General features: G+C 32.3%; 1 protein-coding gene across 12 annotated transcripts in view; it reads left to right on the forward strand.

The window, feature by feature from the left end:
• The window catches only part of ABHD18 (abhydrolase domain containing 18), a 34,704-nt gene that overhangs the window by 14,461 nt on the left and 7,227 nt on the right, over window positions 1–13,016 (forward strand). For 6 of the 12 annotated variants that reach the window (XM_039879586.1, XM_039879587.1, XM_039879588.1 and 3 more), the window contains 7 exons: window positions 3,104–3,204; window positions 5,990–6,068; window positions 6,165–6,249; window positions 7,768–7,795; window positions 9,478–9,616; window positions 11,547–11,636; window positions 12,296–12,397. In XM_039879586.1, coding sequence (XP_039735520.1) covers window positions 3,104–3,204; window positions 5,990–6,068; window positions 6,165–6,249; window positions 7,768–7,795; window positions 9,478–9,616; window positions 11,547–11,636; window positions 12,296–12,397 — 624 coding nt within the window. Of the gene's footprint in view, window positions 1–3,103; window positions 3,205–5,124; window positions 5,186–5,989; window positions 6,069–6,164; window positions 6,250–6,599; window positions 6,673–7,767; window positions 7,796–8,118; window positions 8,174–9,472; window positions 9,617–11,546; window positions 11,637–12,295; window positions 12,398–13,016 lie in introns of those variants that run through there. The other 6 variants (XM_039879590.1, XM_039879589.1, XM_039879594.1 and 3 more) reach the window with 5 other exon arrangements.

Raw genomic sequence — 13,016 nt, forward strand, 5'->3', positions numbered from 1 at the left:
TTTTCTTTATATCAATTAGCCTGTGGTAAAACTGGTTTCCTTATACCTCATTTCACTTAAAGTCATAGAACCTGTTGACAATGTTAAGTCAGGACTTACTGTATTTGAAGTAGTTTTGTTTTTAAGCTACCACATGTTTTTCTGTAACTATTTCTAGGTTTATATAATTGGATAGTAGAGGTATTGTTGGAGAGGGGGTACAAATATGTAGGCTTCACATTTCTCACCGTCCTCAGCCAAAGTAACTGTACTTTCATCTCTTTTATATACTGAATATCTTTAGAAGATTTTATTTTTCAAAAGTGCTCCATTGCTAAAAACAAAATTTTAATTGGAAAGCCCTCCTCTACATCACCTATCTGTTCCTTCTGTATCTTCCAGATTTAAAATATCTCTCCTTCAAATTTTATTAAATATTTCTATTTTCTCTATTTTATGCCTATTAAAAACCGTAGGTTTAAAAGAAACATTTAACGAATATGAAGTAAATCAAAAACCTCCCATTTCTGCCACTTTCCACCACCTAAATCATTTTCCTCCCAAGGAAGAGTTATTGTTAAGACTTTGGAATGCATTCTTACAGATTTTCTTCCTCTCCCCAGAACCCCTCTCTCATTCTCTCTCAGTTTTTACACTCAAGATATAATTCACATGCCATAAAATTCATGCTTTAAAAGTATACGATTCGATGTCGTTGTTTTTTATTATTACATTACCAAACTATCACTCTCTCATTCCAGAACATTTTTATTGACCCCCCAAAAAAGCCTGTACGGAATTAGCTGTTACCTCCCATTTCCCCAGCCCCCATCTGCCAGCAATCACTAATCCACTCTATGGATCCTCTATTCTGGACATTTCATATAAATGGAATCATATAATATATGGCCTTTTGTGTCTGGCCTATTTCACTTAGCAAATTTTCAAGGTTCATCCATGTTGTAGCATGTACCGGTACTTTATTCTTTTTTACGGCTAAATAATACTCCATTGTACGGATATATGATATTTTATTTATCCATTTATCTATTGATGGACATTTGAGTTGTTTCTACATTTCGACTATTATGAATAATACTATGAACATTAATATACAAGTGTTTTTGTGGATATATGTTTTCTGTTCTTTTGGGTATATAGGAGTGAAATTGCTAGCTGATATGGTTATTCTATGTTTAATTTTTCGACAAACTGCCAATGTTTTCCAAAGTGAACCATTTTACATTCCCACTAGCAATATACATATATATATATATATTGCATATATACATAATGGTTCCAATTTCTCCACATTCTCATTAATATTTATACTACTCCTAGCCATCCTAGGGGGTATGAAGTATATTTTTGATATGCTTTTCCTTAATGACTATGATGTTGAGTATTTTTATGTGCTTACTGGCCATTATATCTTCTTTGGAGAAATACTATGAAATACTTGCCTATTTTTAATTAGGTTATTAGTCTTCTTAACATCGAGTTGTAGCTTGCTTAATTTTTAAATTTGTATTATGTGTGGCTCTAAAATTATGTAATACAAAATTGCCAAGTATAGCTTAAAAAAAATTTTTTTTTACCAAATTGCCAATTATCCCAACACTATCTGTTGAATTATTATTTGCTTTTACATTAGTTTGTGCTACTTCCTCTATCAAATAGTTTGTTCTCCTAAAATATATAAGAAGAAAACTTCAAAACTATACTAGCAGGCACAAAGATGACTAAAATGCAAAGACTTTTTGGATTTGAAATTTCATAATATACACGTTAGGTATCCTTACTATTTTCAAAAAAATAGATAGATAGATAGATAGATAGATAGATAGATAGATAGATAGATACAGTCCAATTAAAATATTCAGTTCACAACTTAGGTCCATAAAAGGATCCTAAAGTTATTTTGGGAAGAACTATGAGTACAGTCAGGTCATGAATACCTGAAAAGGAGGAGTGATAGGTAAAAAGTAGTTCAGTCATATATCAATGGATATTATAAAGCTGCAGCACGATCAACACAGAATGATATTGGTTCAGAAATAAAAGATAGGCTAATAAGACCTATAAAGGATTGAAAATAATTTTCAAGATTATTTATGAAAATTTATGAAAATTGACTTCATAATAAAGTAGCATTTTATGTCATTTGCAAAAAATGTGGATTATTTAATAAATGTTGACACAACTGACTAGAATTCATGTTTTAAGTAAAGCTGGATGTATATAACAACGACAGACACATTTTTTTTTGTTTGTGATTTTAACGAAAATGTGTGACTTTACTGCAAATTTAATTTTGACTATTGGCCTGGTAAAGATCATTTAAAGGAAGAAACGAACAACTATTTGAAGGGAAAAAAAGTTTAGGTATTGAATATTAGCAAATGGCTTTGCTATATCTATAAATGTCACATTTCTCTTTATTTAATGTGTTGACATGACTTATTACATCAATAATTACATGAAAATAAGCCATTCTAACATATTTGATATAAACCCTTATTTAATTGTGTAAATTATTTTTATAATTTGTAAATTGTTCCTGTTTACTTTTTTCTTTTTTTTTTTTGTCGGTTTCAAGTGTACAGTACATTGGTTAGACATTTATATAGTTTATAGAATGATCCCCCTAATTGCTCCTTTTCCTGTCTGATTCTCCACCTAGCCTGTATATTAATGCTAACTGCATTCTCAATGCTGTGCTCCCCATCCCCGTTACCATCTATCAACTACTAATTTGTACTTCTTTAACCCTTCACTCCATTCTCCCAGCCCCGCAATCATCTGTCACTAAATTGTCTTATGTTTACTTTTACATTGTCAAATTCTTCTAGCTAGTATTTCAAGTTATTGCATATCATTGCATAAATGAGCTTTGTTTATAGTTTCCCATCTAGACTGTATGCAGTAAAGGATACAGAAGCAAAAGAAATGTGTGCAAATGGAGGCCATGCCTTTAGAATGCAGAGTTGGGCAAGAAAGATACACATAGTAGGCACTAAAAATTTTTAATTGAATGGAAATTTTTTTGCAGAAAAAACATTTATAATAGACTGAACATACATTAATCTAAATGTATACATCTTGGGTTTTGCTTTGCTTTTAGATTGAAGAGCAGTCAGACTGTAAGATACTAGATGGACACTTTGTTTCTCCAATGGCCCACTATGTGCCTGATATCATGCCAATTGAATCTGTTATTGCAAGGTAAGAATTTTTATTCTGAAAGTTAAAGTAGTAAGTCGTTTATGTTCACTTAAAATTATAATATCAATAGCATGTCATTTGAAATTACTTAGCATTAATTACAGTAATTACTTGGATTTTCCCCATTACACATGGTGTAAGAGGACAGTAGAATTATAGAGATTTAGTATACATTTGAACTTAAGTTGTCATCAACTTATAGTATGCTATTATAAACATAAGATGTTTTGTATAAGTCTCATAGTAACCATAAAACTAAAATCTTTATGAACAGAAGAGGAAAAAAACATAAGCACATCACTACAGAAAAGCATAAAATCACAAAGGAAGAAACAAAAGACATAAAACAGCTAGAAAATAATTAACAAAATGGCTATAGTAAGTCCATACCTATCAATAATCACTTTAAATGTAAATGGATTAAATTTTCCAATCAAAAGGTGTGGAATGCTGAATAGATAAAAAAAAAGATGACCCAACTATATTGCTGCGTATGAGAGACTCACTTCCAATATAAAAACATAAACAGTGAAAGTGAAGCAATGGAAACATATTCCATGCAATGGAAACAGAATAAAGCAGAGATAGCTGTACTTATACAAAAGAGACTTTAAGATAAAGGTTGTAGTAAATGTCAGAGGAGGTCATTATATAATGATGAAGGGGCGAATCCAACAAGAGGATGTAACATCTGTAAATATATATGCACCCAACATTGGAGCAAATTATATAAAGAAATTATTAACAGACCTGAATGAAGAAATAAACAATACAATAACAGTAAGGAACTTCAGTATCCCACTTTCAACAATGGATAGATCATCCAGACAAAAAATCAATAAGGAAATCGAACTTCAAATACATGTTAGATTAAATGGACTTAACAGCCATTTACAGACTATTGTATCCAACAGCAACAGAATACACATTCATTTTAAGTGTACAAGAAACATTCTCAAGGATAGATCATATGTTAGCCCACAAAACAAGTCTTAATAAATTTAAGAAGACTGAATCAAATCAAGCATCTCTTCTGACCACATTGGTATGAAACTAGAAATCAAATACAAAAAGAAAACTGGAAAATTTACAAATATTTAGCGGCTCAACAACATGATACTAAATAACCAATGAGTCAAAAAAGAAATAAAAAAAAAAAAACCTTGAGACAAATGAAAATGGAAATACAATACACCCAAACTTATGAGATGCAGCAAAAGCAGTTCTAAGAGTAAAGGTCACAGGGATATAAACACATTAAGAAAAAAGAAAGATCTCAAACAACACTTTACACCTCAAGGAACTAGAGAAAGAAGAACAAACTAAGCCCAAAGTCAGTAGAAGGAAGGAAATAGTATAGATCAGAGCAGAGATAAATGACATAGAGACTATAAACAGAAAAGATCAATGAAATTAAGCGCTGGGTTTTTGAAAAGATAAAGTAGGCAAACTTTTAGCTAGACTCACCAAGAAAAAAAAAAAAGAAAAAAAGACATATACCATATGATCTCACTTATATGTGGAATCTTAAAACAAACAAACAAAACCCCCTCAGACTCACAGAGAAAACAGATTGGTGTTGCCAGAGATGGGGGTTTGGGGGGTAGGCAATGAACAAAGGTGGTCAAAAGGTACAAACTTTCAGTCGTAAAATAAATAAGTCTTGGGAATATAATGTACAGCATGGTGGCTCTAGTTAATAACACTGTATTGTATATTTGGACATTACTAAGAGAGTAGATCTTAAAAGTTCTTATCACAAGAAAAAGAATTGTGTAACTGTGTGGTGATAGATGATAACTAGATTTATTGTGGTGATCGTATCATTGAATCATTACATTGAATCATTATTTTGTACATCTGGAACTAATAACATGTTAAATATCAGTTCTCTCTCTCTCTCTCTCTCTTTTTTTTAAGAGACCTTGGAAGCTGGAAATGGGAAGCCATCAAGATCCACATGCATACTTCCCTTTCCCGGGTGCTTTATGGTCTCTTATCTCTGCTTTATGACCCATGTGCATGCCATTTCTCGGTTTCTCATGCAACCACAACAAAATAAGAGCTGCCACAGCCTCACACAGCTTCCATTTTCAAAAGCCCAACATATTCTAAGTCTGTCTCAATTCCAGATTACTAGAAGGGTAAATCTCATAGCCATAATTTGGCCTATACCTGGCCCAGTCATCTGTGGCAGAGGAGCTCATGTGGCCTGTACCCATTCATCATGGGGCTCTGGAAAAAATTAAGAGTTCGTTCCCATGAGCACAAAGCAGAAACCATCTCGAATATATTTGTTTATCTTCTATTCCGTAGTTTATTGACAATAGTTAACTAGTAATATTGTCCCTTGCCCAAGCAAAGTAAGTAAGCTCAGAATTGTAGTTTATGTTGCCTGAGAATGCAGCCACCTAAAGGGTTCTGTTTTCTAAGACTTAATCATATACATTGATGTCTCTACAAAATAAGAAAATTTAAAGTTGTAGTACTGAACAAGATAAAAAATAATTACAATATAGTCAGTGTTTATATTGTAATTGAATATTTTAATATCCTAACACAAAGCAAATTTATAATATCTTCATTGCTTTTAGGCAAACAGTTTAATCGATTTTGATTTGAATGTCAAAATTCTGAATGATCTTTGCTTCCAAATAATTTAATCATAAAACTTTAAGAACTGAAAGTTTGTATTAAAAGGCTTTTCTTTCTTTTTTTCTTGTTTTTCCGTCTTTTGTATTAAAAGTTTTAAAGAGAATTCACTAATGTGTTTTATTTTAAATAGGTTCCAATTTATTGTGCCTAAAGAGTGGAACAGCAAATATAGGCCCGTATGCATTCATCTTGCTGGAACAGGAGATCATGTAAGACTTTATTATAATATCAATCCCTAATTTGTCAACATACTCTCCTTAGCAGATGTGTTTATTCTTTAAGTATGTCATCTTTTCTTTCTTTAGCATTACTGGAGACGACGAACACTGATGGCCCGTCCTATGATTAAAGAAGCCCGGATGGCTTCTTTGTTGTTAGAAAACCCTTATTATATCCTTTTGTGATACCTAGAAATCTTATCTCTTATTTATAGATTTAGTCTTCAAAAGGAATGCTAGATAGTAGCCAACTTTTCTAAATGAGTTAAATTTAGTCATCAGTTCAGAAAGTACTTAAGAAGAATGACATTGAAAAATTGTTTCATGTCTTAAAAACTGAAGTAAGGATTGTGCTTCTGTTTTATAATTAAGATAAATTGTATGTTTATTTCCTGTGAAACTTATGTTGAATTTTAATATTAATAAGTCAAATGTTTGCTATTAAGGAAACCCTCATGTTTTAAATGCATTCACATTTAAGTATCAGCTGAGGTTTAGAACAGTTCTTAACTTAATTTTCAAGATGATGTCAGACTGTACCCAGAAGAGGAAATGAAACTGATGTACAGATATAAAGAAATGCTCAACGTTGTTGGTAATAAGAGAAATATAAAGTTACAGCAACAATTACCAAAGATTTAAAAAAATAAAACACAGTAGTCATGAGGCTATTATGAAATGGGCACTCTCATTACTGATGGCTGTCAATATCAGTTCAGCTCTTTGGGAAAGCATTTTTACCATATGCATTGTGAGCCTTAAAAAAATCTGACTTCCCTTGACAGTGATTTTCATCCTGAGACATTTATTCTAAGGATAAAATACTAAGAAAAGAGAAAACAATAGAAGAAAGATATTTATGTAGCTTTATTTATAATAGTAAAACTTTAGAAATAGCTTACGTGTCCAACAATCACAAAACAGTTGAGAAAATTGGTTCACATTATGCAATTGGTTGTGTTACGTTTACTGCTTTACCACTTACTACCCGTATGACCTTGGACCTGTTACTTAACCTTTAGTACCTCAACATTTTTGTTGGCAGTGGGAATGATCTCTTAGGTTACTCACACTATTATATAGTTAATACTGTATAAAATAATGCTTGGTAAATAAGCATTCAGTAAATTTTAACAGTTGATTATTATTTTTAAAAGTTCACACTAATGGATAAAAAGTATCTTTAATGCAAAAATAGGATATAAAATTCTATAGTATGACACAGGTATCCAAAAAAAAAAGAAAAAAATCCATTAAAAAAACTATGCAAAAGGAAAAATACTAGAAAGAAATACAGCAATATATTAATATAGTTATACATAAATAAAAGTTTTTCTTCTAATAAGCATTTCTATGTTTTCTGAATTTTCCCTAATAAGCATATAAGTGAAATAAATAAACCATTTTAAAATTAAGTTGAAGATTGCACAATCCTATAAATTTACTAAAAACATTGAAATGTACACTTTTAATGGGTAAATTGTGTGTTATATGACTATATTTCAGTAAAGCTGTTTTAAAAAAGCAGTTAAGTTGAAAAATCTGAGAACTAAAAAGCATATGTGAGGTAACTAGAAAACAGTTATTTCAGTATTAAATTGTCTTCACCTTTAACTATTTTGCTAAAGTTAATGTGTTTTGAGATAGAGAGTAATTATTTTAAAACTTTCTCTTTGACCTACATTCTTAAATGGCTGCAGGAAACCCAAGGACCAAATGTAAGTATATGTCATATTCACTGTTGCAGTCTTTATTCTGAATTTTCAGTAATATTAAAATATTTAGTAGTATTCAGTTAATCATTTCTAAGTTTAATCTTCAAGTATTATTGGAAAATTATAAAACTATAGGAGGAATGTTAACTTATTTTTATTTTAGGGTTTTCATTTTAAATGTCTAGTAAATATATAAGTATTTTAATAGGCTGACTGAAGGTATATTTTATTTATAAAACTTTAACTGAATAAATGATAACTTTTTAAAGTACATTTTGTAAAATTAAACACTGCCCTTTTTATTCTTACAATGCATAATAACATAGGTAATCTGAAAATAAACTTTCTCTTCTTGGTCTGTTGAAATGATGAACTTTGAAGGTAATTATTTTGCATTTCTATAATCTATATTGTGTTTAGTTTTGATTTATTTATTAAGTTTTTGACCCTAGACACTGTATAAAGAGCAAACTCAGGTGGACCTGAGAATTCAAACTTTCATACCAGGCCAAAATAAATAATTGGGAATTGGTGGAAGTGGGGGAGGGGGGACGAATTAAAGAGGGGAGAAAAAAAAATATTCAGGAATTATGTGATCATAGAAAATTAGAATGAGGATAGGAAACAAATATAAGGATAAATGGCCTCTTTTTTGATGAAGCATGAGTATGATCTGTTTTGACATAGCATAGTGTATTTTTCATAAAGAGAAGCCTTGCCTTATGTATGCACTTATGAGCTCTGGGTGGATGTGGTAGGACTATGGGCCAGAAGCTCTTGGGGGCCAGAATTCTGTTTTTAACAACTTGGCATTCCTGTGGCACATGGTTCTTAGAATATAATTATTTTGCATAGTATAATAAATAACCAATGATAAAATAAATTGTTGTATACTTAGGGGTTTCATTTAATAGTCAATTATGTATGTCTTTATATGAAATAAATTTTGAAAAATAGATTCTACTTGGTCACTTTAGTAATAAAATAATACTGTTCTCTCACCATTTAATAATAGTTCTGGAATCTAAAGATGTAATTAAGTACTTCTTATAAGGAAATGTACTTTCATGTAAAATCAGTTTCTAAAACAAAAATTCCAGTTAAATTGGTTTTTATTTAATCGAAATATGTATTTTTATAAAAATTTCTTTTCAATGTTTTATTATAATTATAAATTGTATATAAACTTAAACAACGTACTTAAGTTTTTTGGTAATACATGAGCCTAGTATTTGGTTCAATTCTTTACATTGCTTTTTTAAAAACGTTATGCTTTAAGTTCTATTGTAGTAATTTCTAAGTGGGGACAACTATAAATTTGTTTTTTCTTATATCAATAGTAATTTAAAAATTGACAGAATAGAACTGTTATTTTCCCATAAATATCAAATAAGATATCTTAAAATATCAAATAAGATTTTCTTTTCTGGACTTCAGAATAGCTAAATAGCTGAAATTCAATAAAGATTATATGCTGTAGAGCAGATACAACTTTTTAAATGTAAGTTCTAGATGATTAATATATAGAACAATATTAGCAGCACTCTGATTCCATCACTTAGTCCATTGTTTTACTTAGCTGTCCTTGTCCTTTAAAAGAAGACATTGAAGTCTAGCTTCCTGTAGTAAATTTGCATATTAAAATGTAAATACAAAAAATAATTTTCTTTGTTTTGTGAGGCTAGAAGGTCCAGCTTAAAGAATGTGTCAGACCTGTTTGTGATGGGAGGAGCTCTTGTTTTAGAGTCCACGGCTCTCTTGCACTGGCTGGAGAGGGAAGGGTACGGACCTCTAGGAATGACCGGGATATCCATGGGAGGACACGTAAGCCTTTCATTTCAACTGATATTTAATTGTGATTATGTTTATAAGATCTGGGGAATCTAGTTATTTTAAAATTTCACTTTAGGTATAGAATTAATTTTAGTTTTGGTGAAAGCAGAAACATTCTAAACTTTCATTCCAGTTGTGAAATAATGGTATTATTTTTTTGTATGATTTATGTAGGCATTGATTGTGCTTACTCCACGATTATAGCTCAGGTATTGGATTTAATATTGTTAAAAGTTGATTATAAAACAACTCAAGTTTCAAGCATAATGTCTTATTTTGCTGTTAAATTGGTGAAAATAGCTCATTCAGAAAATACTTTTCATTGATCTCTTAGCTCTATCCCTGGCACCATCAACCTATTTTACTTGTGTCTTCTAGAGTATACTAAAGTGGCCTCCTACTTGATTTCTCTATCTCTAGTCTTTAATTAATATTTTTCTTAACAGTTTTTCTCCACACCCTAGTGATCTTACTAAATCTGATCTCTGCTCTGTCCTGCTTAAAACCTGCCTGAGGCCTACTGTTGCACTGGGCTCTAGCTACGCTGGGTGCTGGGACCCTTATAGTGCCCCCTCCATTTCCTTTTACCTGACTGAATAACAGCTCGCTCCTCTAGTTCCACTTTAGAGCTTACTTTCTATGAGAAGCTCCTCCTGACTCCCAGCCTTCCTTACTCCAGAGTACGTTTCATCTCCCATTGTTAGTCCTTATTTCACTGTACTGTGGTTAGTACTTGTTTGCTCCGTAAAGCAGCAGATTCAGTGAGGGCCAGGAATATAACCTGGTTCATCACCTGGATGTATTAGTCACTCAGTACATTAACAAATATATTATTTGCTATAAGATCTTAATTTGAATTATAAAATTAAGTTCAAAAACTTTCTCATTCATAATATCAAAATGTGAAGCTGGTAAAATTAGCTTTAAAAACTTACTCAAATTCAAAACTATCAGACAATGAAACTGAAAAATGGAAAAGGATTTATTTTCCTACCTAGTAGTTTCCATTGTTATGACTTAGGGCAAGGCCTTATGATTTCACCGGGATATTGCCTCTTAACTGGTTTTCTTATCCCAAATCTCATCCTCTAATCAATCCTATAAACTACTCTCATTTTTGCTCCCTTGAATCACTTCTTTGACAGTGCCACTCTTTGCTCACACCTCTTTATTAACTCCCCTTTATCTTCAGGGCAAAGGGACCTCAAATCTGAGCCCGATCAACCTTTCCAGCTGTACCTATCTCCCTGACCCCACTGGCCACATGTGCCCTGGTGACCAGCCGAGTTGAAGTATATTGGCTGTTCCCCTACCAAACTCTGCTTTCTTACCATCTTGCCTTTGATCATGCTGTCTTCTTTATGTGGAAGACAAGACCCCATTTTTCATTTTCCCTTAAAGGTGCAGCCATTTCATGAAGCCTTCTCTGATTCCTCTAGCCAAAAATAACTTTTCCACTCTCTAAACACATTTTACATCAGTTATATATTCTGCTTTGTAGTTTACCAAGTTCTTGGCATCTCTCAGTCAACTTCAAGGGTCTGAGATCTTATAGTTTTGATTTTGCTGTACCTGAGCAAGTAACTTAGGTGGTGAGTGTGCTTAGCCTGCTACCCAGCATCTACATCTCAGCCTATTAAGCTCTATGTTTACCCAGTAGGAAGTAGTTCTCTGTGAAGGATCTGGAAGTTAAAGTTTTCCAATATACTTTATTGCTTTTCTAAGTTATATGTTGTTGTTGAATTTATGATTTGAAAAGTTTGAAGAGGTTGCTGGATAGTCTCATGAGTCTATAGAGACTTTGTGTTCGTGCCTTATCTCACCAACTACTACACAAAGTTCTAGTTAATATTATTTTTTATTTTAATGACTAGAAAGGTTAAACAGAAGCTGTCTAACTGACTCTGTTAACATATTACAGATGGCTTCCTTAGCGGTATCCAACTGGCCTAAGCCCATGCCATTGATTCCATGTCTGTCTTGGTCCACAGCATCTGGGGTCTTCACTACGGTAACTTAATTATAATTAAAATTTAGATAGTTATATATGATTAAAGGTAATTGTTTGGGGGGCTCCCAGAACCACCCTCAGGTTTGGCGATTCACTAAAAGGAATCACAGGACTCAGCATGTGGTGGTATCATAACTAAGACTCGTTATAGCAAAACGATATAATACAAAATCAGCAAAGGGAAAGGTACACAGGGCAAAGTCCAGAGGATACCAGGCATGGGCTTTCACTGGAGTCTCAAGATGAGTTTGATTCTTCCAGCAATGAATTGTGACAATATGTGCAAAGTATTGTCTATTAGTGTACCTCACTTGAGCCTAGGAGTCCAGGATTTTCATCAGGGGTCAGTCACTTAGGAACCCTCTGCCTAGCATGTACCAGGATTCCAGAAGGAAAGCAGGTGTTCAGCAGAAACTATATTGTTTGTACAAGCAGTTCAGGCACAGAGACCTACTTTATAATTTAGGAAGTTTTATATCAGGGTAAAGAACTGTTTATTAGTCAAGTTCCCAGACTTTAGTCAAGGGCCAACCTTACAAGCAGGCCTTTCTAAAGATGGGAAACCTTAAGCCTGCTACGTTAACTCTTCTACACAGTAATAATAAAATTTTTAAACAAAATATTTTGTGGTGTGATTTGATCTTAGTTTGTTATTTCAGGGCGTGCTGAGTAAATCAATCAACTGGAGGGAGCTGGAAAAACAATATTACACACAGACAGTTTATGAGGAAGAAATTATTCAAATGCTTGAATATTGTGGAGTAAGTATTTTTAATTTCTGCATAACATTGGGAGAAAAATTGATTGTTTAATGATACAAATTTTTAAAAAGAATTGTTTTTTAAGAAAGCAGTACTATTTGTTACCTTTTAAAATTCATTTTAAAATAAAATACAGGTACAAATAGTCATGCAAAGCAAATGTATAGCTAACTACATTTATTAAATGGCAAACACACTTGTAATAAATAGAACTCGACTGCCCGGCTCAGAAACTGACTCCCAGCCTGGAAACTACTTCAGTGTGCCCTCATCAAAGGCCCCCCATTCCCCTGCTATCAGTTATCGTCATCCTGATTTTTACAGTAATTACTTCATCTTTAAAATAATTTTATCTAAATGTATACCCCTAGACACTAGTTTTTATTAGATGTTTCTTTTCAGTATCTTTTGATCTGTAAGTTCTCTTCCATCCCTTTCTTTCCCTTAAAATTTTTCCATTGAAGAACTTGGGTTATTTACCTGTAGAGTTGCTCACAGTCTAGAGTTTTCTGATTGCATCCTCATGGTCCAGTTTAGCATGTTCCCCCATGCTCTATATTGCCTGCAAATTGGCAACTAGGTGTATAGGCTTGATTAAACTTTTTCTTTGGTAAGAATA

This window comes from Pteropus medius, unplaced genomic scaffold, assembly GCF_902729225.1.
Source record: "Pteropus medius unplaced genomic scaffold, Ma_sr-lr_union100, whole genome shotgun sequence".
In the NCBI taxonomy this organism is placed as follows: Eukaryota; Metazoa; Chordata; class Mammalia; order Chiroptera; family Pteropodidae; genus Pteropus; species Pteropus medius.